The sequence below is a fragment of the Sitophilus oryzae genome, unplaced genomic scaffold (genome assembly GCF_002938485.1).
Source record: "Sitophilus oryzae breed Bouriz unplaced genomic scaffold, Soryzae_2.0 scaffold_467_pilon_pilon, whole genome shotgun sequence".
Taxonomy (NCBI): Eukaryota; Metazoa; Arthropoda; class Insecta; order Coleoptera; family Curculionidae; genus Sitophilus; species Sitophilus oryzae.
Window position 1 is genome coordinate 376,874 of NW_022147048.1, and position 27,698 is coordinate 404,571.

General features: G+C 34.4%; 1 protein-coding gene across 4 annotated transcripts in view; it reads right to left on the bottom strand.

The window, feature by feature from the left end:
* The window catches only part of LOC115886070 (inositol-trisphosphate 3-kinase B), a 167,927-nt gene that overhangs the window by 120,765 nt on the left and 19,464 nt on the right, over positions 1-27,698 (bottom strand). For 3 of the 4 annotated variants that reach the window (XM_030905099.1, XM_030905100.1, XM_030905103.1), the window contains 2 exons: positions 10,146-10,420; positions 5,416-6,386 (listed from right to left, as the gene is read on the bottom strand). In XM_030905099.1, coding sequence (XP_030760959.1) covers positions 5,416-6,386; positions 10,146-10,420 — 1,246 coding nt within the window. Of the gene's footprint in view, positions 1-5,415; positions 6,387-10,145; positions 10,421-15,110; positions 15,404-27,698 lie in introns of those variants that run through there. The other variant, XM_030905102.1, reaches the window with a different exon arrangement.

Below are 27,698 nucleotides of genomic sequence, written 5' to 3' on the forward strand. Positions count from 1 at the left end.
CATTTTATATGAATATTTTAATATTTATTTTATGTTCTGTGTTGATCTGTTCTGTCGGTCTATTCTGTTGTTGGTCATGTATTCAAATAAATGTTTTTTATATCCGTAATTTTTTTAATTAAAAAAAATGTTAAGGGGCGGCAATTTTTTTTTGGCCTGGGGCGGCAACTTCGTTAAGTCCGGCCCTGATCTACTGAGGTGTTCATTAAGGAGACAGTGAATCTGAAGATTGTTCTTACTTATCAAGAAATACGTTTGATTTTTCTCGGATACCCCTTCCAGGTTACGGATGGAGTCTTCCTTGGAGTTCTTGAGTTCTACTTTAAGTTGGCTTCCACTTGGGTAGTGAACTTTAAGGCCTATTCCTGTGTCTGCCCCTTCCTATGTCTGCTCCTAATCTCCAATCCCAGTGCCCTGCACCAACTTGTTGCAAGTCCTTGACAGTATGAGCATAGTTCGTCCGGTTCTAGCCCGACTTTTCCAAATAGAAAGTATAGCCTGCAGTGACATATCACTTCCTTGATACAGGCTGAGTTTATTCATGTATCACTTGAGAACCATACCGGGTGTTGCATCGTCGGACGCGACATAGGAAATCCCATGAAAATTTATAGGGGTCAATTATTAACTTCCCTAATTATTTTAGAGAATAATTCTATTTAGGTTTATTGAAGAGCACTAAAACCCACATTCAAAAGAATAACTTTCTGAACTGTCAAATGAAGTTGTCATTTCAGAAATTTACCTATTTAGTGCTTTATTATTATTGAAAACTTATTCCTACATCGGAAATCTTAAAGATATATTTATAAATACAAATTAATATTAATTAAAGTAAAATAAAGTAATCAATTACAAGGTTAATTATAATTATAGTATTATTACAATATTCAATAACTTATTAATTTAGGTACTATTAAATTGTTAGAACTTTAGGATTTAAGAAGATGTTCAAATATTCTTCCATCGACTGCTAGACAATAACCCAGGCGATCATAAAACTCTCTTCTTACATTCGCTAGTTGGTAAACTGAAATTCTATTACATTTGGAGAAATAGCATTTTTTAACTCGTCTAGATTTGGGTATTTTTTATCTTTGTATATCCTGTTTTTTAAATGGCCCCAGAGAAAGGAATCATTTGGCGAAATATCAGGAGACCTTGCTGGCCAATTTACTGTATGATTTAGGCCAATAACGTTTCCGTTAAAACTATTGTCTAAATATTCCCGAACAGCCAGGGTACTATGTGCCGGGCAGCCATCCATTTGGTACCAAACTTCTTGATTTTCCCTAGCGGCATCATGTAAAGCAGGTAAAATATGATTTTTGAGTAGTTCCAAATAATATTCTGCATTTAAATTTCGCGTAAGAACTAATGGCCCGATAATATTGTGTCCGAATATCCCTGCCCAAATATTTAGTTTCTGTGGATATTGCGTCCTTGTTTCAACAAACCTGTGTTGGTTTTCTTTGTTCCAATATCGATAATTTTGAACATTGGATTCATTATTTAAGGTAAACGTGCATTCGTCAGTGAAACATATGTTTTTTAAAAATTCCCTGTCCGTGTTTGTTCTTTCCATCATATCAAAACAAAACGCCTGCCGCCGTATTTCGTCCCCATCTCGTAGCTCTTGGTGCTTTTCATATTTGAAAGAATAGTATTTATGTCGTTTCAAAATTCGAAACGCTGTAGTGTGATCTATTCCTATTTCATCCTCAAGTTTCCTTGTGCTGATCTTTCAATCGTTCTCTTTCACGCACAATAAAACTTCCAAGTCGGTATCATTTCTTGCATCTTCTTTTTGTTCCTGCCTTGCCTCACATTTGCAGTTATTTATTAGGGTACCTTTGGTCTCAAATCTCTGGATATTCCTTGCGATTGTAGATTTTCCCGGTATCGGTCTATTCGGATACAGAGCAGCAAACACGTCCAACACCTTTTGATAACTATTTCCTTGATAATACCATTTAATCATCAATACTTTTTCTTCGGTAGTGTAATTCATGGCTAATATTTTCGATGTAGGTATGAGTTTGTAATAATAATAATAAAGCACTAAATAGATAAATTTCTGAAATGACAACTTGATTTGACAGTTATTTTTTACCTTGACTGGTAAGTAAATACAGGGCCATAAGAAAGGAGAAATATTTAAAAAGAAATCGGCGATAACTCGTAAACGGGCTAATCAAAAATATCTAAAGTTATTCTTTTGAATGTGGGTTTTAGTGCTTCGGGACCAGAACTTACTAGATGTTTTGACTAGGCCCAAAAGCGAAGGCATGGTCTTAATGTAAAAATTACGAAAAATGTTAGTGTCTTCTTTAAAACCGAATATTTCCAACAAAAATAAAGCTAATGAGATGAACAAAAAAAACAAACCATCGAGAAAGGATGTATCTAGATGATAAAATAATTTTTAAATTTCTTGCTGTTTTAACATATTTCACAGGGTGTTTCAAACTTTCATCAAAAATATCAACATTTTGTTTTCCCTCGTATAATTAACAGATGGGGAGTTTCATTTTTAATTTAGAAAAGGATACTAAGAAGTCAAATAATTTGGCAACATATTGCTTAAAAAATCATCAAAATCGGTCCATTAAAATATATTAACCTTTAAAATACATCAAAGTTAAGGTGCCCATTTTTCGTGCCGGTGAATGTACCGTATGATCGAAAAAAAATGGCGTCCAGTTGGCTGGGAAATGAAGATCGCTGTCATTTTAAATGTAAATTTATATGGGAAATGCCATCGATCGTCATTTCCCAGCCAACTGGACGCCGTTTTTTCTCGATCATACGCTATTTCAAAAACTATACATTTTAGTCATATACTTTTCTAATGAAACAAACCTTTATTTTTTTGCTAGAATCCAAAAATCAATTAATATATAGGGTGTTCCATTACAAAAAAACACTCGAAAAAACATAACTTTCATGTGTAACTTTTTTTGGGGACACCCTGTAGAACTCAACTTAAAACAAGAACATAATTTTAGAAAATACTTTAAATTGACTTACATAAGCTCAGTTGAAAATTTCAGTTGAATACAAACTTTTGTTCTCCTTGCAAAAACCGCGTCGTATAACGTATAACGCCACCCTGTATAATTCGATTTCAATCAAAATATCAATGATTAGAATATAAGCAGAATAGGTATAGCTTATGCATTAGATTTATTTATTTCAATAAATTTACTTAGAAAAAGAATTAAAAAAATCAAAATATTAAGAAGGAAATAATTAAGAATTTACTAAAATTACTAAAATAAAAAATTAAAAGCAACGAAAAAAATGGGTAAAAATAAAAAACATAGGGTAGACAACGTCTTTTTTATATCGGTTAAAAATCGAATAAAATAACTTTTCCCTGGAAAGTTATTTACGTCTAATAAACATACGTGTAGTAAACCGATCATTTTTGAAATTCAATTAACTAATTAGATATTTTTTCTTGCATTTCGCTTTTATTTACTACATGTCAAAAATAATTAAGATACGTCAATTTAACCTACGTGCTTCAATAGTTCAATATAATTTGTATTAATAAATAATTATTATAACTACTTATCTATTTATTTTTATTAGAAATAGATATTTTTATAACAATTTTAATAACCACAAACATTTATTGACAACGTAAAATAAAACAACATATTATTCAGTCTACCACATTATATTTTTACATTTTACGTTTGAAATAAAATTAGAACGGCACTGATAAACCGCAAATTAAATCTGCCATATTAGGTTCAAATCCTGCTTTAACTAAGTTTTTTGATATGCTCGTTCTCTAATCTTGTTATCCAAAGAAACCGCCAGACAAATAGCACCCACTAACTGAATTTGTAAACGAAAGATAAATTTGCGCAAATTTTGTACAAAATGGCTTGCGCAAATTATCAGAAAGTCCAAACCCCTCTTAAGCTTAATACATACAGGGTGGTCCGAACTGTATTCCGGAAACTTCGGCAACATATACTGCAGATAAAAATAAGTAAAAAACTTCGTATAAATGTATGTCCGAAAATGCTTAGTTTTGGAGATACAGGGGGTAGAAATTTCATTTTTATTTCGAATTTTTCCGAATATTTTCTGAAGTAACGTCAGTATTTGGATGAAAATTGGTGTCTAGTGGAAGTTTTTTGACATGAGAAATTTGATTTTGATGTCATTATGACTCTTATTTGTAGGGAGCGCTACTTCCATGTGTTTTAACTTTTTTGAAGAGTAATAACTTTTTGTCCGTACCTGTATAAAACTACTGAGTGAAGAAATATACATTTCCGTGATTTCTTACTTAAGAAATGTTTCTTGGTAAAAATCGCTACAAGCAACCGTTCTGAAGATATTTAGAATGAAAGTAGTCAATACATATTATTATTAACAAAAAATAAACATTTAAGTAGATATAGTTATTTGACTGAAATAATAAATTTGGGGACTTTTTATTTTCCTTCGAAAAAATGATGATAAAACAGTTTCTGTTGAACTTTTGGCACAAAAACATTTCAAATTTATGATATCAGTCTCATAACTATTTAGTCAACATGTTAAATTTATGTCAATGATGACAGGTATTGAGAAATTCGATTCTAAATATCTCGAGAACTATTACTCGTAGCGATTTTGGGTCCGTTCGACTTTACGGACACAAGAATTTTAAAAAAATAAAAATTGTCCTGAAAAGTACGTGTTTAGTAGGTAATTTAAGCCAAAAAAATTAGCGGATTATCCAGTAAATTTTAAAATATTGAAATAAATTGATGGTACTATTTGATGCTACGGAGGTATTTTGACAGATGGCACAGACATATGATGACATTAACCTGTGCGACGTTGCCGCTATTTTACCGGATTTTTGGTAATTTGGTTTGGTTTGGAACCGCGATTTTTACGAAGAGACTTTTTTTACGTAAAAAACGTGGTATATTTATATTTTTTACTCGGTAGTTTTATACGGGTATGAATGAAAAGTTATTACTCTTCAATCCAGTTAAAAAATATGTCAAAAAACTCCCAGACACCAATTTTCATCCAAATATTAACGTTACTTCAGAAATTATTTGGAAAAAAATCGAAATAACAATGAAACTTCTACACCCTGTATCTCGGAAACTAAGCATTTTAGTACATACGAACTTTTTTACTTATTTTTAACTGCAGAATATTCTGCCGAAGTTTCCGGAATATAGCTCGAACCACCCTGTATTAAAGAATAAATAAAGTAAATGTAGAAGTGTCTAGTTCTAGCAGTTAACTATTAAGCTTGACCAATCAGGTTAGTTAGCGTGGTTATTTGGAGTGTGTTAATTCATTCGTGTTTGTCAAAAACTCTAACGTGATTGGTCGGGCTTAACAGTTGCTTGCTAGGGCTAGACACAAGTGTAAATGTAGACTACTCACCTCTCGTTTATTTGGTCGTAACTTGACAGCATCCCCCGCCGCCGACACCACTTCGCCTCCTCCCTCCTGTTCCTCGTCGCCGCTCAGCGTCGAGCACGTGGAACAATTCGACGATTTGCGGTACGGTTTCGCGAGCACGTATTCCGACTCCAGCCCGCTAATCGTCGACCCGCAATAGTTCAAATTGCTGCACGAACTGTGCGGGCTGGACTCGGGACTGGAAGACGCGTCCGCCCCCTTCCGGTGCTCCCGCATGTACTCGATGTCCTCCAACGTCAAACAGCCCATGATATCGTCCGAGTAATCGCTGACCACGACGGAAGGCGTCCGCCAGTAACGATAGCGCGTCGATTCTTCTCCGTCGTCCGTGAAGCAACTCTGCCGTCTACTGTCCGCCTCGTAGTCAGTCGTTTCCTCGCTCACGCAGTCCACGCTAGACTTGCGGTGGTCCACCGGGAACAGAACGCACTGGGCTTCGAGAATCGTCCTGCTGGGCACGTTAGAGTGGTCGATGGAACCCCTGGGGCTGTAAGGGCTCAATTGAGGACACGAATGGGAGGCTATCACTTTTTTCTTCAAAATTTCAGGGAAATGGTCTTCGTCGCTTTGACCCATGGCCGAGTCGGCGCTTCCGCACCTCTGGACCTTGCTGGACTTTCGCCAAGCCACTCGATCTTTCTCGTCGTCACTGGCACCCGACGCGGACGAGCTGCAATAGTCGCTTTGGGGAGGCGCTAGCAGCTTTTCCTCGCTTGTTTTCTCTAGCATGGCGATGTACGCGGTTCGTAACTCTTTGACACTTTTAAACGTCATATTATTTTCCTCTTTTTGGTGTTCCTGTAGCTCGTACACGCCCTGTCGTCTTTGTCTTCCTTCGGGAGTGGAAGATTCGCTGTTGACTACGGTCACTTGAGGTATGCGATCCGCCATCTGTCGATTAATGGTGGAAATTGGCCTGCTCTCCGGGCTATCTGTAACGAACGATAATAACAATAATAAAAATAATACGATTAAGATTCAATAGTTCGTGTAATTTGAAATGTTATTTTGTTTTACATCAAGTTTAGTTAGATCAAACACCGAAATATTATGGCCTCTAAGTATTCTGTAAGATTTTTCGTCACATCATTATTATAAATGTTAAATATATTGAAAACGAAACCATGAATTGTTATTGTCATGTAAATTACTGAAGAGTTAAGAATTAATTACGTTTGAAGCGTTATTCATAGATGCAATAAATTATATTCTATAGTCTATTCAACGAGATGATGAGGATGCCTGAGAGTGACAGTTATGTCTGTTGAAATTTTTCGTGACTCATTGGACAAATTAAATTAGACTAAATGGTTGATATCCTGATTAATTTTTGATATATAATTGTAATTAGAATTGTTTCATCTACCTAACCGTAGATGGGGCTAAAAGCAAAGTAAGGTTCTATATAAATTTAAATAATATACAAAAAAATGAAATAAGAAATAACCTTAACCCACAATTGTGCTAATTTCTGCATCAGATCGAAAGAAGAAAGAGTTAATATTTTTAATTTTTTAAAAAAGTCCTGGCAATGAGTTCTGCTGTTTAGTCCCAGTGAATATCGCACAGCTTTCTTCTGGAGCTTGAAAATGCGGTCAAATTGAGTCGCACAACACGTACCCCAGAATGGAAGGATATATCTGAGGTGCGACTCAAAAATTGCATAATAAACAGTTCTAGTCACTGACAAGTTAAGCTCCTTAGAAACAGATCTTAATGCAAAACAAGCAGAGCTCAATTTTTTCGACAAAGCGTCGATATGCATGTCCCATTTTAGAGAATTGTCTACAACAAGCCCTAAGAATTTTACAGATTTTACGACGTCAATGGTGGTATTGTTAAGTACAATTAGAATTTAGAATAAGTGGGAGGGGGGTTAATCTCTGCGACCTTAGAGATCTATTGTGTCCCCCTTTCTTGAGTTATAACTCATCATACAGTCCTAGGACTTCCTACGGAGACCCGTGTCTCTCACAGTCGAGGAGCTACGACCCAGGCCGGGTAGACGAAATGGTAGCTTGTGTCGCCTTTTGGGTTTAGAGGTAGGAGTTAGGCTCCCGACCCTTGGAGGAGGTGGTAGCTTGTATGCCACTTGCGGAGGATGGTCTCACGCAAGTGTCAGCCACCTCTCCTGTAGTTCTCTTTGGGTTTGGCCCCTTGGAACTTTCATTGTTACTGTTCCCAGTGTCGCTAGGGGTTTCCCCACAGCTTCACCGGTGATGTTTTTATTACTATTATTACCAGATCTCATAGTGTTCCTATGAGTCGCTAAGGATAGTCGGTCCACTTCTACAGAGCCCCGCATGTAGAAGTAAGGGGTAAAATACAATGGGGTGCCACCCGGTGCCCCAAGGTTGAGGCTGTCCGTAGCCCCGCCCGGTATCGTTATATGTCTTGGTGCAATTCCCTGGCCACGACACTACAGTCAGGGACAAGACGATGAGTGAGATGCTTCTTAGACCAAGCCAAGTGCTAGGGGGGATTCCTCCCAGCACCTGACCAGGAGCTTCCCCACCAAAGACAAGGTCTTGCATCTCCTAGGGGAAGATTGTTAAGTACAAAAGGCTGCAGCTAGTTTTTATACGACAAAGCTTTAGTTTTAGAAATGTTGAGACTCAGGAGGTTCGAATCGCACCAAGATTTGATGATGATTAAGTCATTTGATATAATCCTATGAAGTGCCGTGACGTCCTTGTTGCTAGAAATGAAGCTAGTGTCGTCCGCAAAAAGTTATATTTTACCAGTGATGTTTATGTTAGTAATGTCGTTAATAAAAAGAAGAAACAAAATAGGGCCTAGTAGTGAGCCTTGAGGTACTCCACCTTCTATTAGCTTGCTAGAAGACAACGTGGTATCCACCCTCACAAGTTGACTTGTGTTGCTCAGATACGACTTAAACCATTCGAGAGATGTTCCCTTAAACCCATAGAGCTGCAGTTTATTAATTAGAATCTTATGATTTACACAGTCGAACGCCTTCACAGAAAAATCACAGAAAATTGTTGCTGTAGAATGATGGTTATTTAGGGTGAAGTAAACTTTATTAAGGAGGGAAAACATAGCGTTATTTGTGGACTTGTTACTTAGAAATACGAGCGATATTTCGCTCGAGCGATCGCTCGGTTATTGCAATCGCTTGATACTGGAGTACTCGATTATTGAAATTAATCGGTTTTTCCCATCATTAGTGAAGACCATACCGGAGAAAAAGGAGTAGAAAATACTTTTCAGAACGGCGGACTCGGCGGATGTGGCAACCCTGCCTTCAGGGAGTGTATGAAAGCACCTGGTGAACGGAAGCAACGATCACCAGTACTAGCTCAAAGCGTAAGGAAAATTATTCCGGCTCGGTTTAAAACTGGAGTTTCACAAGCATGACAGCATCAGTTTTAATGGTTGTGATACTGCTATAAGGAAGGCCACGGAAATCCACCTCATTATATATTCCCAAAAAAGGAAATACCACTCCTGCAACTCCCAATGGACGATATGCCAAGAACGTACAACTTTGACAAACATGTCAATGTAGTATTGAGCAATAAGAAGGATTGGAAGAGCGAAACGCTTGCCCAGCAGTTAAAAGACCATACCATAACTTGGTATACTGATGCTTCCAAAACCAATACGGGAACAGGGATCGGAGTGTTTGGGCCGAGAGCTAATTACTCCGAACCAATGGGCACTTACCCTAGTATCCAACAGGCAGAAATCTACGCTATCGAGAGATGCGTACAACTTATCTTAGATAGGAACTATCGGAAACAAGAAATAGCCATCTTGTCTGATAGTCAAGCAGCGTTAAAGGCGATCAACTCAGTATAAATCAATTCGAAATTGGTCAAAGAATGCATAGAGAAGCTGAATAAATTAGGCAAAGAAAACAAAGTCCTCCTACACTGGGTGCCTGCTCACCAAGGGATAGTAGGCAATGAAAAAGCAAATAATCTAGCTAGGAAAGGAGCGAACACTCCACTAACTGGACCAGAACCGTTCTGCTTTCCAAGTGGTAACCAACTCAAGGCGGAACTCAAGAACTTGGAAGATTCCATCCGCAACCTGGAATGGAAATCTTCAATGGTCTAAGACACTCGAAGAAGTTTCTGAGGGCTTATGATCAAGAAAAATCACAGATCTTCCTGGGTCTGAGTAAGAACAATCTTCGGATTGTCACGGGGTTTTAACAGGACACTGTCTCCTCAATGAACACCTCAGTAGATTGAAACTAAGAACGAAAGAAACGGCGAATGCAGATTCTGTGGGGAAGATGGTGAAACACCAGTACACCTCATCACTGAGTGCGCCGAGACGACAACCATTCGTGCCATGAATTTTGGTACGACTGATATTGGAGATGGAGAACTACCCTCTATAAAACCGTCCCAGATACTGGCTTTTGTCAAAGCCCTGGGACTGTATGATGAGTTATGATTCAAGAAAGGGGGACACAATGGATCTGTAAGGTCGAAGTGATTAACCCCCCTCCCACTCATTCTAAATTCTAAAAAAAAATATATTCCCAAGTAAACAACAATGACTTTACACGAAAGGAAAAAGGTCCCTAGTCTCCGGCAGGTCTTAAATGGCCAAGGGGTGCTAAGAATCCCCGGAAGGCATGTAAAAACATTCGGAGGCCCACGTGATCCACTTTGGAAATCACTGAGTCTAGCCTAAATTATATTGGTGATGCATACCTATCAAACTTCTGAAGTACGTTTTGTGCTTCTCCGCTTTGGCCCGAACCAGTTCCCGCAGGTCTTCGGGCCCTTGGTGGTAGCGCCTCGCCATCACCTCATCGATGAAGCGGTCGTCCTGCTGGAAAATGTCGCTAGGCGTCAGCTCGATTACGAAGGGGCGGCACGGGGCCTTCTTGGGCGGCACGATTCGCACCTGGCGCACCCCCGTGTAGATCCAGGGGGCGGAATCGTCGTCTTCTGGGGTGGTCTTGGGGGACCAGAAACCGGCGAAACTGAAACGATACAAAAAAAACTCGCTATATTTATTATGTCTTGGCAGATTTAACTACAGATTGGTTCAAACCATAGACTTAAAATAAAATATAGACTGAGCATCTCATTCATAAATAGCTGGAACATGCGGTCAGACAATGTCTTGTTATTGTTGTGTTACTGTTTTAGGTTATAACGAGTGCGAGACGAGCGATAGATAGGTTGTCTCTGTCGTAACGGTCGTTCCCTGACGACTCTGCCGAGAAACACAACACTGTCTTTCGTTTCTCAAGTACACCTAAACTCTCCGTATCATAGCCGGGTATTTTTTTTATTTTAATGAAGCTATAATTAAATTAAAAATATATCGTATTTAAACTTTTTTATATTTTATTAAGATTTAGGACAGGTTTTTTAAATAAAAGTTTAGAAAAAACGTCTTAGAGTCCAAAAAGGATAAAAATAATAAAATACACGTCATAGAAGAAATTTTATAATCGAAATTACGTAATTTTTGAAATTAATAACAAATTATTAATTTTAGTCAAACATTTACAACCCCTAATATTAATCAAAACAGGATCTATTCCACAAATATAATAGAATCGGCGACAGGGAGAGAAAAAAAAATATGATTGTTGTAATTTTTTTTCTGGTTAAGTGATGTCTTATTATGTAAATTAGAGAAAACATAAATCTGTTCCATTAAACAAGGAGAGGTGATTGGAAGTGGATAACTATGCTACATTTATTTAACTCGGTACTGTCTTTATTATACCGGGTGCGTCCCAAAAGTGGCCCATCCCCCCATAATTTTTTTATATTTTCATATAAAAAAACAAGATTTAGTATGTTAGTATATGAAATAAATTAGTATTGATTGACGCATTCAATTGTTTTTGGTCACTTCCTGTTTCACCGGAAATGACTATAACTTTTAATTTTTAAACGGCACCCTCGGTATATTTCTACTTTATTCGATAGAAAATGACACATATTTTATCGAATAAAGTAGCAATATACGGAGGGTGCCTTTAAAAATCAAAAGATGTAATCATTTCGGTGAAAAAGGAAGAGGCCAAAAACAATTGAATACGTCCAATAAATCCTAATTTATGTCATATACCTACTAACATACAAATCTGGATACTGCCATATACAGTTCATACCCAAGAACGGTAAACTAAAAGGATTGCTCATCCTCATAAGACGTATGTTCGCCTCTTCCCGCGCTTCAGCTGACAGTTGTGACGTCATTGTAGTCCTTGTCAAAGCCTTGTCACGGCCTTGTCATGATAGGGTGTATTATTAGTTGCCTATGGTAAACTTATAAAAATAACAGCTGAGAAATTTTGAGTTAATTATTTTATCAATTTTATATGTGAAAAAGGTGCCTTTAAAGTTTTTAGAGCTATAGAGTGTATAAATACGTTCATTGTGTGTTGTGGATTGTGACACAGTGCTTACCAAGTGCCCACGATTTTGTCTATTAATTATTTTAAAGCAAAATATGGAAGTACTCTAAAAAGAATGCTTGCGAAAGGTGATGCTGGGAACTGCTGTTCTTAAAAATGCGTTATCCGAGTATTTAATACGATTTATAGAGTTAATTTTCTATACTGCATACATATAAGGTGTTTAAATAATTAAACTAAATAATGAACGTTTTGCATCCGGCAACTAATAATGCACGTGTGTGTATTATTGGTTGCCGGACAAGGACTAATAACCATGACAAGGACTACAATTACGTCACAAAGCGAGTAGTTTTCGCATGCACCTGGCGGACACTTTTGGCTGAATGAGCAGTCCTATTAGGTTAACTGTTCTTGATTCATACCAAGTAAACTTTTAGTCATGTGATTAAGCTTGACCGGTACAGCCCACTTTTATATATTTTCTTTTAAGCAAAATAATTTTAGGAAACAAAAATAAATGAAAAAAAAAATATCTATACCTATGTGGCAGATACAGGGCAGAGAATAAATTTTAATAACGCCAAAATTATAATGAAAAAAGCAATAGCCCTTAAAATAAAAATAAAAGAGGTTTTTTTTTTAATTCAATCTAATAAAAATAAATGTATTGCTCATGCGTTTGTAGATGTTAGTAATGTATGACAATCGCTTCTTTGATTTTAAAGAACATAACATAAATAAACATAACATACGTAAAATTTAAAAATAATCATACAGAAAGTTTGGGGCTTTTGGGTTTTACCTTATTAAGTATTTGTTATCAGGTAGTAATTGTTAATTTTGAAGTTTAAATATCAAGTTAAAAATGTCATTTTAACAGAACGTCAACGGTTTCTTGTAGACGTATCTGATTGTCTGAGTCATTTTTGACATATTATGACACAACCATATGTTTTTTTAAATGGAAATTATAGTTGGGTATGACTTCATAAAAATCGCAATTTTTTAAGCTTTTCAGCGATATAAGCTACAATAATATGTTTTTTTTCTCACAAAATTACTGAGTTATAGCCAATTTTTATCTTTCTTAGCTAATTTAATAATTAAAAAATGGCGCTTTTTATGAAGTCATGACCAACTGTAGTTTCCATTTAAAAAAAAACATATTTGTGTCATATATCAAAAATGACAGGCTTTAGAAAAAATCCGAGAACACACATTCATTAGGGATGTGGTTATATACAACTTTTATCTGAAAACTTTTTGTCTAAAATAGATTATAATGGTATTAGGGACAATTTTTAAAATAGCCAAAATTTGTTTTTTATATATCTAGTAAGTTATGAACCTTTTCAAAAATCTGAAAGGCGCATATTCATGACCCCACATGACCTGCAATTTTTCCCCATTTAACCGATCCTCTATCCCCAGTAGTTTCCGAGATACCCATAGAGAACATCGTAGGAAACTCACCCTGCATGTGTGGAAAATAGGGAAAAACGCCAATTTTAAGCTATTTTTACACATTTTTAAAGGTCTTAGAAAAAGTAGTCTAAGAAAAACAGTAAACATAGTCGTAAATTATGAAAATTTTAGAACATTATATATAAATATTTTATATAGATAGACCTTTGGAGGCTCAGATACCTTGAATTTTGGGAAAATCTTTTTAAGACCCTATTTTTGATGTTTGTTAAAACGTCCTATCTCTCAAAGTAAATTTTATGGATGATTTTTAAGAATTATTATAATATTATACATGCTCTAAATAACTATCTATTCACATTTTATTCTATATAATAATTTCATTTGATATTCGCTAGTAATTTGAATTTATCAATGTGTGCGCCATATCTGGGTATGGTACACGTAACTACAAAGTGTAAAATTCTACAAGCGTAAAATTCCAGTATTACTGAAAACGGCAAAGCTTAATTCAGTTAATATCATACCAGTTTGACATAAATTCAATTGCCATCATCACACGACGCCAATAATATAACTCTATTATACGCGTATAAGGTATGTAACTATATTATAGACGCCAATTTCCATTTATCAAAATTGAACTTCTATTTCGGTTTATTTCAAAAATTAAATATTTTTTGTACAAAATTGAGAAATAAAGTTGGAACGTTTTGGACAAAACTTTAATTTAAAATACTCTAATCAATACATGTTATAATTATACTTAGTCGATTATTTATTGATGATCTCCAGCTATAAAATCAATGATTAAAAAATTTGGATTGGAGGCAACCCTTCGTTTTACGTATAAGTTGTGTAAAAAACATATCTTGATAATGTGATAACATAGATAGATTATATTAAAAAAAATTGGAAAAAAACTATTCTAATTAAAGTATAAAAACATTAATTAAATAAAGAAAACAAACAAAACCACAAAAATATATAATATATAGTAACAAAAATAGTACCCTAAAGAAAAAAACTGACCCATTTTATATGAAATACATAAAAACAATAAACTAAAAATCGGAAATAATATGCATGTACTGATTTCTTTCGAAAATCGACCACTATGAAACTATGAACCCTTCCCGGACACAAACGGTACATTGTGAGACAGGAAATTGTAGAGAGAAACAAGTCCTATAACATAGGATACAACATTTTAACGAACAGTGCTTTCCATAAAATCAATAAAATGAAAAATATACGAAATAATATACATGTACTGATTTCTTTCGAAAATCGACAACTATGAAACTATGAACCCTTCCCGGACACAAACGGTACATTGTGAGACAGGAAATTGTAGAGAGAAACAAGCCCTATAATATAGGATACAACATTTTAATGAACAGTGCTTTCCATAAAATCAATCAAATGAAAAATATACGAAATAATATACATGTACTGATTTCTTTCGAAAATCGACAACTATGAAACTATGATCCCTTCCCCGACACAAACGGTATATAGTGAGACAGAAAATTGTAGAGAGAAACAAGCCCTATAACATAGGATACAATCTCGTTCCTGAATGTTTTATAGTTTTAATAACTGCACTAGCAAAAAACTAAAATACTTAAATATTATGACAAAGCCACGATTTCAATATTATTTTAATGCGATCAACATGAACTGTAACCTGGGCGGCGTGAAATACAGAGTGAAAACTTCTAATTTCTACCGTATAGAGCGCTGCCGTCGGAATTTTTTGAAATAAACCGAAATTCACCAAGCCTGTAAATATGCTGCGTAAAACGAGAAACTCCTGTAATTTATATTAAGCAGTGTGTTATTTAGAAAAACAGTATTAGCTTACCTTTCCATGCATGTTTTATTTATAACCCACTTAGGTACCTACATATTAATCTTCTATTCTATACTTAAACAGCTTCTTAGAGAAACATCCAATATATTTTAGTTATTTATACATATTCATATGTTATTAACGCACATATATAATATATAATATCTCTAACCATAATGCAAATACTAAGTGATAACACGACTGATTGAATAAAAGTAGCACCCAAAAATATCGATTATTATAACACTTCAATAATTTTCAAATGCATATTAATCCACGAGTACGTATGGTAATGGCAGCTCGCAATATACAAAGCGTTTAATCGGTATGCTAATCATTACTGAAATGTTAGTACGTTTCCCCTACGCAGACCGATAATACATCCTGAACTTTTTATCTGAATTGAGTTACGTCACTAGTTTTATATTTATAACAAACCGATGCATTTTTTAAATAATAACAATAAACGCAAGATAACTTGTTTAAAGTAGTTTTAGTATTTGTAAGTCACAAATAAATTTAAAACTCATATTTAAATATATTTTAATTATTTTTAGTATTTGTAAGTCACAGAAAAAAATTAAAGTCATATTTAAATATATTTTAATTATTTTAAAATATATAGGTTGTACTCAAGAGCCTGTAACCTACTGGCAAGCGAAGCCTTGGGTTGGTGTATAGACTTGGTGCATTCTATGCCGATGCTGCCACCATCGGAGAATATCGTAAACAATTAATATAGTATACATGACTTTAAATAGCGAGTATATGTATATGTTCCCGTCATCCCTTCGTAGGACATAGGGCTTCTAAGAGATGTTTCTATCTGATCCTATTCTGAGCTGTCTGTTTGATCTCTCCCAATGTTTTCCCGACCTCTTGGGCTTCAAAGGTTACTGTTCTTCTCCAGGTATTCCTTGATCTTCCCCTGGCACGTCTTCCCTGTGGATTCCATTCAAGTGCCTGTCTAGCGATATCTCTGTGGGGTCTGCGCAAAATGTGCCCAATCCAGCCCCACTTTCTTTTCTTAATTTCGATATCTATTCGATTTTGTGATGTTCTTCTCCACAGTTCTTCATTGTTAATTTGATTGGGCCAGAAAATTCTCAATATTCTTCGAAGACACTTGTTAACAAACACCTGTAGGCGACCCATGAGACCACGCGTAACCTTCCATGTTTCGCATCCATAAAGCAAAATAGATTTGACATTGCTATTGAAGAGCTGGACTTTAGTTTTTTTGCTATATATAGAGGAGTTCCACACAGGTGTAAGCATGCCAAAAGCTCTTTGTGCCTTCAAAATCCTTTCCTCTATATCTTTCTCTGTGCCCCCATCGCTGTGAACCATACTTCCCAGGTACTGAAATTCATCAAATCTTTCGATGGCTCGGTTGGAGAGGTATAGATCTTGGTTGTTGGGAGTATTTGACCTCATTTCTTTGGTTTTCGCCACGTTGATTTGAAGACCGACATTATTAACTTCCTCTTAGAGTCTAAGAAGTTTTTGAGACATATCCGAATGTGAATGGGAAAAGATGCATAGATCGTCTGCGTAATCCAGGTCTTCTAGCCTGCTTAACAGTCCCCATTGTATCCCTAGTGGTTCTTTAAATGCTCTATTTAGTGCTACATCCAGAACGATGTTAAAGAGTAGCGGCAAAAGTATACACCCCTATTTTACACCTACTGCAATAGAAATTTTCTCCCCCACTTGACCTTTATGTAATACACAGCTTGTAGCATCATGATAAAGCATTTTAATCATGCGGATTATTTTTTCGGGTATTCCTTTTTCTCTCAAAACTTTCCAGATGGCTATGTGTTTTATAGTATCGAATGCTCTTTGAAAATCCACGAACGCCATGTATAATGGCGATCTGAACTGTTGAGATTGCTCTATTATTATTCTGAGAGTATTAATTTGGTCGATACATGATCTTTGAGGCCTAAAGCCTGCTTGTTCTTTTCTCAAAGTCGGTTCAAGGGCATCTGATATTCTTTTTTGGATGACTGTAGCAATTATCTTGTTAATGGTGTTAAGTAAGGTAATGCCTCGCCAGTTCTTACACTGGGATAAGTAGCCCTTCTTGGGGAGTTTTACAATACGTCCTTCTTTCCACGTTGACGGGATATGTTCTGTTTCCAAATAGCGAGTATACGAAGAATTTTAGAATCCTCATATTATGGTTTTGCCTATAAGAACTAGCATTTAATTAAATAGATTCCAAAATGAGTTTATTATGATGCTTAATATTTTCATACTAATTTATTGTAATAAAATAGGCCCAGTTCTGTGACACTGGCCCCAAAATTTATGAAATAACTTAATTACTAGCCAGTTGTGGAAACGAGTTGTTTGTGAATTTGTACGTTCGGCATCATTCGGGTGAAAATCGAAACTCCTTCGGCTCGATACGTTTGCGTTTTGTACGTACGTAAAGGCACGTAAAGATACGTATCACGTATCCGTAAACGCAAGTGAATTTCACACTGCGCAAGCGTACATGTCAAACGATACGTTTACGTCTACGTCTTTGCCCGTGCTTTAACTGTCTAATAAAAAACTGTCTGTAGAACGGCCGTTAGAGGGCGCAACTGCTATGAAAAATAAGAAAATTGAGTTTTTACACAATTTTGCCTAGATAAGGGATACTATAAATAATAGCTTCATAATTTTCAGTAAATTTTGAATATTTTTTGTTAGAACTATTTTCCTCTATCTGCCAAAATAAAGTGGCGGGGAAAGGTTACTAGATCTGTTTTTATTTAAATATTAATAACTAATAAAGAAAAAAAGAACTGAATACAAACATAGGTATTTACGGAGGAACATGAGTATTTTATGTTATATCTATCTAGTCAGACTATACAAGAAAGATTTCTTATTTAGTCTCAAATATTAATGTAAATAAACTTTTGATTAAAAATAATAATTATTTACATCTTAATTATAGTCTATTGAATATAATAGTATTCAAAAATTATCTGTATTAATTAATATGCTCAATAGAAAACTAAGAAAAAAAAATAAAAGAAGATACTTGAGACATTTATTAAAAGACTACAATTAAAAAGTACCTTCACCATTTTGTCAATACAATAATACATAAATTTCTAGAAATTGATCTTAGGATTTTTTTTATTTATCGTCATTACTTAATTAAATACGTCTATATTGATACCAATATATGTAAATTATATGTATATTACATTATAATGTTATATTTGAAGTTAATGTTTTGCTAATAAATTTTATGTATACCGGGTGCGTCTCAAAAGTGGCTCACCCCTATAACTATTTTATTTTTTCACATAAATAAACGAGAGTTGCTATGTTAGTATATGACATAAATTAGGATTGACTGGTGTATTCAATTGTTTTTGGTCACTTCCTGTTTCACCGGAAATGACTACAACTTTTGATTTTTAAATGGCACCCTCAGTATTTTTTTACTTTATTCGATAGAAAATGACATTCTGAATATTTTCAAAAAAAAATATTTTCGCTTAATAAAAAATTGTATTATAAAATTCCATTTGCCATGGCTATGTTAAAAACACTAATAAAAATCCTTATGGGTTTTTCGCCACTGCACTGCAAGAAAAATCTACAAAATAAAATAGTTATTTTTTGTAAACACTTCTGCGTTAAACCTAAACGGACGCTGCTTGTCAGAAGTTGTGTTTACAGTAATAAAAATTTGCCTAACAAAGAAAAAAAAAATGCTTAACGTTTCGGAAAGTTTTCTCTTTCCGTCGTCGGAAGCAAAAAAAATATAAAGAATCAAGAAAAAAACTATTTAAAATATTTAAATTGAACTATTCGAGAACACTTTACTTTTTAAAACAGATACGTCTACAAGAAATCGTTGACGTTCTGTTAAAATGACATTATATTAAGTTAAACTTCAAAATTAACAATTACTACCTGATAATTACTTAATAAGGTAAAACCAAAAAGCCCAAACTTTCTGTATGATTATTTTTAAATTTCACATATGTTATGTTTAATTATGTAATGTTCTTTAAAATCAAAGAAGCGATTGCCATACATTACTAACATCTACAGATGCATGAGCAATACATTTATTTTTATTAGATTGAATCAAAAAAGCCTCTCTTTTATTTTTCTTTTAGAGGCTATCGCTTCTTTCATTATAATTTTGGCGTTATTAAAATTTATTCTGTGCCCTGTGTCCCATGAATGCTGACAAATCTTAGATTTGTGAAAATCTCCCTTTCTTAAATAATCTTTATGTTCTTTAATTCTAACATTTAAGGGTCTAGATGTTTCACCCATGTAAAATTTATCGCATTCACAGGGTATTTGGTATATTACATTTTTTGTTTGTTGTTCTGTATTCAAAAAAATGTAATAGAGAAAACTTTCCGAAACGTTAAGCATTTTTTTTTTCTTTGTTAAGCAAATTTTTATTACTGTAAACACAACTTCTGACAAGCAGCGTCCGTTTAGGTTTAACGCAGAAGTGTTTACAGAAAATAACTATTTTATTTTGTAGATTTTTCTTGCAGTGCAGTGGCGAAAAACCCATAAGGATTTTTTTGGATAGATGAATCCGCCACATAGGTATAGACATTTTTTAAAAACACTAATTCTTCATCAATGAGCCTTGGAAAAATAGATTTGATCGTCTAATGTTTTAGTGTCTTGTCCTGGCCAGTTAGAAAATATTCAAATCGTATTTTTAATCATATCTCAATTTTTTCAAATGGAACGAGGGTGACTCATTAGCATATTTAGAAAAAGCATTTTTTTAAACATAATTTGGTACCACACACTTGGTATTTTGTGTCAAATTTTCGTTATGAGCCGTATGTTACAATTTCAAATAAATCATATGCAAAAATGTCAAAAGTTGACATATAATGTCATTCTATTCAGAGTGTCATTTTCTATCGAATTAAGTGAAAAAATACAAAGGGTGCTCTTTAAAAATCAAAAATTGCTGTCATTTCCGGTGAAACAGGAAGTGAACAAAAACAATTGAATACGCCAATCAATCCTATTTTATGTCATATACTAACATACCAAATCTTGTTTTTTTTTATCAGTATAAATATATGAGTTATAGGGGTGAGCCACTTTTGAGACGCACCCGGTATAAAAAGTAGAGGGAATTATGGCATATTAATTCGTTTTAATAATGTTCCAAGGAACAAGGAAGTTATGCCTCTATATGTATGGTGAGCAAAACTAAGACGATATAAGTTAATATTAATTCAGTAAAATATATTAACGCTGACCAATGTTATCGGTAACAATTTCCCGTATACCGTGCGATGTGTAACCATTCAATTAAAGAACGGCGATGATGATAACCTCAACATTTTTTTTTCTCACTTGACATTCAACTTGATCCCTTTTAAGCATAAAAAAGCAAGTTCAATGTAAGAAGAACCAGCACGCGGCTGTGGATATACGAAAAACCTGCACCAGACGCACTCAGTGAAAGATATGACAACAAAGGTGAATAGTAAATTATAGTCAAAATTTCAACACCGGTCGACCTTATTCTGAACATAGCTTTGAATGAGTTTCATTCGGAAATTTGGCGATATATCGACGAATTTTGTTCGAAATACTATACAAAAATGTTTATACCAGTGGCGTATCTTTTTTTAACGTGTTCGCTACCAAGAGTGTATTCGAATACCAACCTGATAGAACAAGTCATATTTTTTCAAAAAATGAACTGGTATTTAATGTCTTGTTAACATATGTCGTAGGCATATCGAATAACTCAGCATTTTGCAAAAAGCCTATCTATTTTTAGTCGCTTTGCAAAATGCCCAATGAAGACTAGTCAGATTGCACAAAACATTTTACGCGGGATTAGTACAACTAACTTAAATTTATCCAACGATATTTCTTGAACTTCTCTGTCAAAATTAGAAAATAATGGCACAAAAAATGATAATTCTGTTAGATGGAGTATGGTTAAGGACGATTATTATAAATATCTAAATTCATTTTATTCTAAAAAAATAAAAGTTCCAAAGAAAGAAAGCAAAGCTCCACAAAGAGGCAGCCCTGTACAGGGTGGGTCAAATTCGACGCTTTTAAATGGAAACAGCCTTTTCTTTAGGAAGTAGACAAAAACTAATATCGGTGTCTGGTGCTAAATTTTCATCAAAAACATGATGGTGGAAACCGCATATCGATATCTGTTACCGTTTCGGAGCTACGGTGTGTTTTTCAAAAATATGCATTTTTAAAAATCGCAAAAATAAATTAATAATTTAAGAATTATCAACAGAAAATTTGATTTCTTATATGAGGCATCCTGTATATTTTTAATTTATTGAAAAGAATTTAAAATTACATTTCCAAAAATATAACACACTTGATATTTTGCTCGATTCCTCTTCGAGATATAGAGTTTATAAAAATTCGCCGGCTTTAAATAAGTAGGCTTTGAACGACACCGGCTGTAATGCAAAAAAATTCTAGCTGTGAGAATCAATTAAAACGAAAATAATATTTGCTATGAGAGATGCAGAATTTTATAACAATTTAAAATATATTTAACCAACATCAACACGTTTAAACTATATCTAATAACAATAAAAATAAATAGCAAACCAAGACATGAGATTTTGCTACAGGTGTTCGACATATCGACCGTCTTCTGTTATGGACAGACGGGGCCGTTTTTGAACATTTCTCGCCGAATTCATTAAATCAGTGGGGGTGAAAGATACCCTCTCATGACTGCTAAGTATTTCTAATTCTTGTCTAGATTATACGGAAGAATAAGGAACCTTTATTCTTCCCCAAATATATCCATAGGATTAGATCCATGGGCACTAAGTCAGGCGGCCTCCACGGCCAACGGCTGGGATCTTGGTTAGCTGTTCAATTATTCTTGAAATTGGCTGCAAAAATTTGCTGATAACTTCAGCTTTCTGAGGCGGTGTGTCGTCTTGCTGGAAAAATGTTTTCAAGTTCCATTAAGGGCATATCATCAATAAAGGGTCCAAAGCCTACTAGTTAAAAGTGGCGAACTTTTAAATATTCTGTATTTCGAAGGGGATTATAACAAAATATCAAGTGTGTTATATTTTTGGAAAGGTAATTTTAAATTCTTTTCGGTTAATTAAAAATATAGAGGGTGTCCCAAATAAAAAATAAATTTTTATGTTGATAACTCTTTTAAATTATTAATTTTAGAAAAATTATACTTAAACAATTGAATTCTATGTAAAAAGGTGCCTTGGAAATGTTTTCATAAAAATACAAAATTTTCCATAGCAAAAAAGTTACAGCGATTTGTTAAAAATGCACATTTTTGAAAAACATCCCCTAACTCCGAAACGGTAACAGATTGATGTGCGGTTTTCACCATTATTTTTTTTGATGAAAATTGAGCTCCAGACACCGATATTAGTTTTCGTCTATCTCGTATAGAAAAAGGTGTTTCCATTTAAAAGCGTCGAATTTGGCCCACCCTGTACACATAATCAAATTACCAATTAGAGTATAATAATTAAACGAGATATTAATATTAAGGTTTTAATATATTTTGTATTTAAAGTTATGTTACTTATAATTTATTATAGTTTATAGAATAGGGTTCAAGTTGTTTTTCGACTAAACAAAATAAAATTTTGACATAAATTATTGTTTGTGTATGGGGGTATTTTTATTAAAGCGTAAATTATTCCAATATATGTTTATGCTCATAGCTGAGTAAATTTTGATCATTTTTTAATATTCCTAGCCTCGATTTGGCATTTTGTAAAACGACTGAAAACAGGTAGTCTTTTTGAAGAAATGTACAGAAAATATCGTTATTGTCATTGTTTAATATGCCTAATTCTGATTACGATTAGGCTTTTTGCAAAGTGACTGAAAATAGATGGGTTTTTTGTAAAAACTCCTTCTTTTGTTTAAAAAGCCGGCGTTTGATAATATGCCTAGTCTTTTTGCAAAAAGCCGGATTATTCTATTCGCCTGCAACATATACAAACATTTATATTCCATTCTTCTTCCCCTAGGAGATGCAAGACCTTGTCGTTGGTGGGGAAGCTCCTGGTCAGGTGCTGGGGGGAATCCCCCCTAGCACTTGGCTTGGTCTAAGTAGCATCTCACTCATCGTCTTGTCCCTGACTGTAGTGTCGTGGCCAGGGAATTGCACCAAGACATATAACGATACCGGGCGGGGCTACGGACAGCCTCAACCTTGGGGCAGCCCATTGTATTTTACCCATTACTTCTACATGCGGGGCTCTGTAGAAGTGGACCGACTGTCCCTAGCGACTCATAGGAACACTATGAGATCTGGTAATAATAATAATAAAAACATCACCGGTGAAGCTGTGGGGAAACCCCCTAGCGACACTGGGAACAGTAACAATGAAAGTTCCAAGGGGCCAAACCCAAAGAGAACTACAGGAGGGGTGGCTGACACTTGCGTGAGATCATCCTCCGCAAGTGGAATACAAACTACCATCTCCTCCAAGGGTCGGAAGCCTACCTCCTACCTCTAAACCCAACAGGCGACACAAGCTACCGTTTCGTCTACCCGGCCTGGGTCGTAGCTCCTCGACTGTGAGGACACGGGTCTCCGTAGGAAGTCCTGGGACTGTATGATGAGTTATAACTCAAGAAAGGGGGACACAATAGATCTCTAAGGTCGCAGAGATTAACCCCCCTCCCACTTATTCTAATTCTAATTCTAGTCCATTCTTGTGGGATATTGTGATGACATCGAATAAATTATTCGATGTCAAGTTATTGTTTTGATTGTTTTGATTACTGAATTTAAACCGGCCGCCGATGTTAATAAGTTAAATAATGCATTTTTTATCTTATCTATGAAAATAAGTATAGAGTATAACTTTTTAGAACAAGATATATCAAATAAAAATAATATAGAGGTTATACCATTGATAAAATAACATAAGTTTGGGTCATATCTCAAGAATGACAGCTCCCAACAAAAACTAACTACGCCAATGAATTTTACGTGAAATTATGGAACTATGGGACTATTTGCCTTTTTGGTATGTTATAAGATAACAGAGATACGAAGGGACTCGAAAAATGTAACAAGTTTTAACAAGAACTAAAAGAGCTTGAACGAATCTCTATATAGAATCTTTAAAAACCGCATCTTTGTATCTCTAGTCATAAACGAGAAACCCCATAAAACACGCAAAAATGGGACACCCTAGGATACTAGAAAGTATACTGTGTAAATTTCAAATCAATCCCTTCATTTTGATAAACCCGATATACATCTTAAAAACAAAATACCTTTAAAAATTGACAGCCAAAATGAATTTATATGCCATAACGGTTGCTACATTCCATAAACGCTCATAATTAGTACCTATGTATTTCATTAGTCACAAATGTTAATTACAGCTAAAAAACCCATGACAAATTAGGAATAATAATTGGATCAATTTTTTTTTGTCTTTTGGGGACGAAATTTGTAATTTCTGAGTTATTATATACATGCTAAAAATGTACAAAATTATAAAATAGACTAAAGCTTCATCTCATAAATAGTTTATAAAAAAAAACAGAAAGTTAATTTTAAATATATTAGGTTTGGAACTCCCCTATCTTAGGTAGTTGATAGCTCATTGATATTCTAGATGCATATTGTTGTAATGTTATGCTTTGTCCAGATATATGGAAATGCCTTGTCCTTTGATGTCGAATATTCGATAAATTTCGGTATATGGAATATGTCCAGCCAATTAAAGCCAATTATTTAGGTAATCAAACATCAAAAGGCAATCGAACAGCACACATGAAGGGGGTATCGCAATTATTCGTGGAATACCACTATTACCAAATAGAACATAACAATGTTATAATACAGGAACGTGAAATAGATCACAGGATTTTTGCCTTTTTTTTGTTTGATACTTTTAGATCAGTGGTAATAAAATTTTAATAAACCTATCTTTATTTTACTACAAATAGTTCAGTCATTGTGGATCAAAAAAGGGGCCTGCTTGGAAAAAAGTCCGGAAGTTTTGAAACTTTGCAGGTTTATAGATTTTGGGAACCTAACTAAAATCCATAAAATGCACATTTCCAGACTTGCCGCCAGCGCGCTAAGATGGCGCCCAAAATCGGTATTGTGTAATATCTCGAAAACTATGCGTTTTTCGCGAAAATTTGGAGAGAGCAAAATTAAAGAGAATAAAATTTCCTATAAAAAAGGTTTAATCAAAATTTTCGCTAAAGTCAGCCGTTAAAATCCCTGGAAATTTTACAATTTTGCGTAAAATATGATATATTATGTATAGTCGATTTTCCGAAATCAAATGTCGATTAGGGTTCACTAAAACTAGTTTTAGTTTAATTTCTTCAATTTTGTCATGAAACAGTGGCGTATCATTAATTCGCTCATTAATTTATAAATAATTAATTGTCGTGCTGGACAGCATTCATTGCGAACTTACCACCAGGTTCAGCATTGGTCTGGTTGTACCAAAGATGCCGAAGAATCGGGTTGGAAGAAAACAAAAACAGGGATTACTCCAGTCACAACGTTGAAAGATCCACCTCCAAAATCCCTTTTGGCATTTTTATCCTGTAAATGAAAAACCAACAACTATGGTAAAGCCTGCGGATGCAGAAAAGCAGGATTAAAATGTTCAATGATTTGTGCATACTGCAATGGGAAATCCTGTGACAACGTCACTGAAGTGTTACTCGGCGAATCCGATGAAGAGGAGTTGGACTTGCTTGTAGCTATCCCTCTGGCGGCTGAAGATGAAGAGTTGGACGTATTGAGAGACCACCCTGATGAGCCCAGCACAGCAGACACGATCGACTTTGACATCAATGAGCCAGATCCGTCGGGCTTGTGCAGATAAGTTAAAGTTTTTAATTTAACTAGTGGAGTAGGCCTCCGGGGAGAGCACGTTAAGATAAACGCGTCATGTACTTTACCTCTTGGGTGGTGTGGAAACAAGTACACATTTTCAATAATTAAAATGAATTATTCTTAAATTAATGAGCGAATTAATGATACGCCATTGTTTCATGACAAAATTGAAGAAACTAAACTAAAACTAGTTTTAGTGAACCCTAATCGACATTTGATTTCGGAAAATCGACTATACATAATATATCATATCTTACGCAAAATTGTAAAATTTCCAGGGATTTTGTGCCTAAACGGTTGACTTTAGCAAAAAAAATTATAAAACCTTTTTTATAGAAAATTTTGCTCTCCTAAAATTTTCACGAAAAACGCATAGTTTTCGAGATATTCACAAAATACCGAATTTGGGCGCCATCTTGGCAAGATGGCGGCGCCGGCGGCAAGTCTGAAAATGTGCATTTTATGGATTTTAGTTAGGGACCCCAAAACCTATAAACTAAGCAAAACCTTCTAAGCAAAAATCCCCAATGACTGACTAAAACGGCAAATTCAAAACTATTTTTGGAAAGTGCCAGTTAATAAATAATATAAAAACATATACATATTGTATATTTTTTGTGACAAACTATACAGTCTGTCCAGTAAAAGAACATATTCACTTGATAGCGAAGAATAACTATCCGTGATTATTTAAATAAATAAAGTAGACAATTCTTTGAATGTCACTATTGAAATCCTAATGCTTTCACTGAACAAATTATACAGGTATATTTAAGGCATATTTATATACCGGGTGTACCATTATTTAGTGGACGCAAAGAACAACGAACACAATTTACCTTTATAAAAAATGATTCGTTAGGCCGTTAGGAGCTTTGAATAAAAATATTAAGGAAGGAGCATATCAAAAAACTCAATTCTGAATATAATTCTAATAAAAAAAAGATAAGTCATAACAATTATTTAATAGAACAAACATACATACGCTACTGAAACAGGTAAGTCAAATTAGATAAATTTATTACACATGGGCGACTTCCCGCATGCGCCTGTTCGTTTTTGATTCCCGTCTTCTTGTCTTTTTTCCCCCTTCTGCGCCTGCCCGTTCCGTTGCATCTTTTCCTTAGTTTAAATTATAACTGATTATTTTTTTATATATTATTACTATTTTTTAATATTTAATATTTTACTTGTAGTTAAAATTAAAATTTAAAATTGTTAGGTATTTTCTTATTATTTAGTTGGGTATTGTTTGTTGTTATATTAAGATTCGTTATATATTATATTAATATATCCCAAGTATATATTTTATGATTTAAATTATGTCAGGATACACCTCACAGGCCATTGGAAAATGTGCCTTGTGCATCGGTTCTAAAAATCGCGGTGTATTCCTTTTTGTCGGTATTTATATATATATTACATTTGTATATTAAAATGTATAACATTTAATACTGATAAATAAATATTTTGATTTGATTTGATTTTGATTTGAAATTAACTTTTTTATTTTTTCAAATAAAACTGACTTTTCGGCCACTTCGTGTTTCACCGGAAATGACTACAACTTTTGATTTTTAAATGGCACCCTCGGTATTTTTTTACTTTATTCGATAGAAAATGACACTCTGAATAGAATGACATATCATAATGTCAACTTTTGACATTTTCGCTTAAAACAAAATTGGATTTAAAATTTCAATCTAGAGTGCCAGGGCTGTATT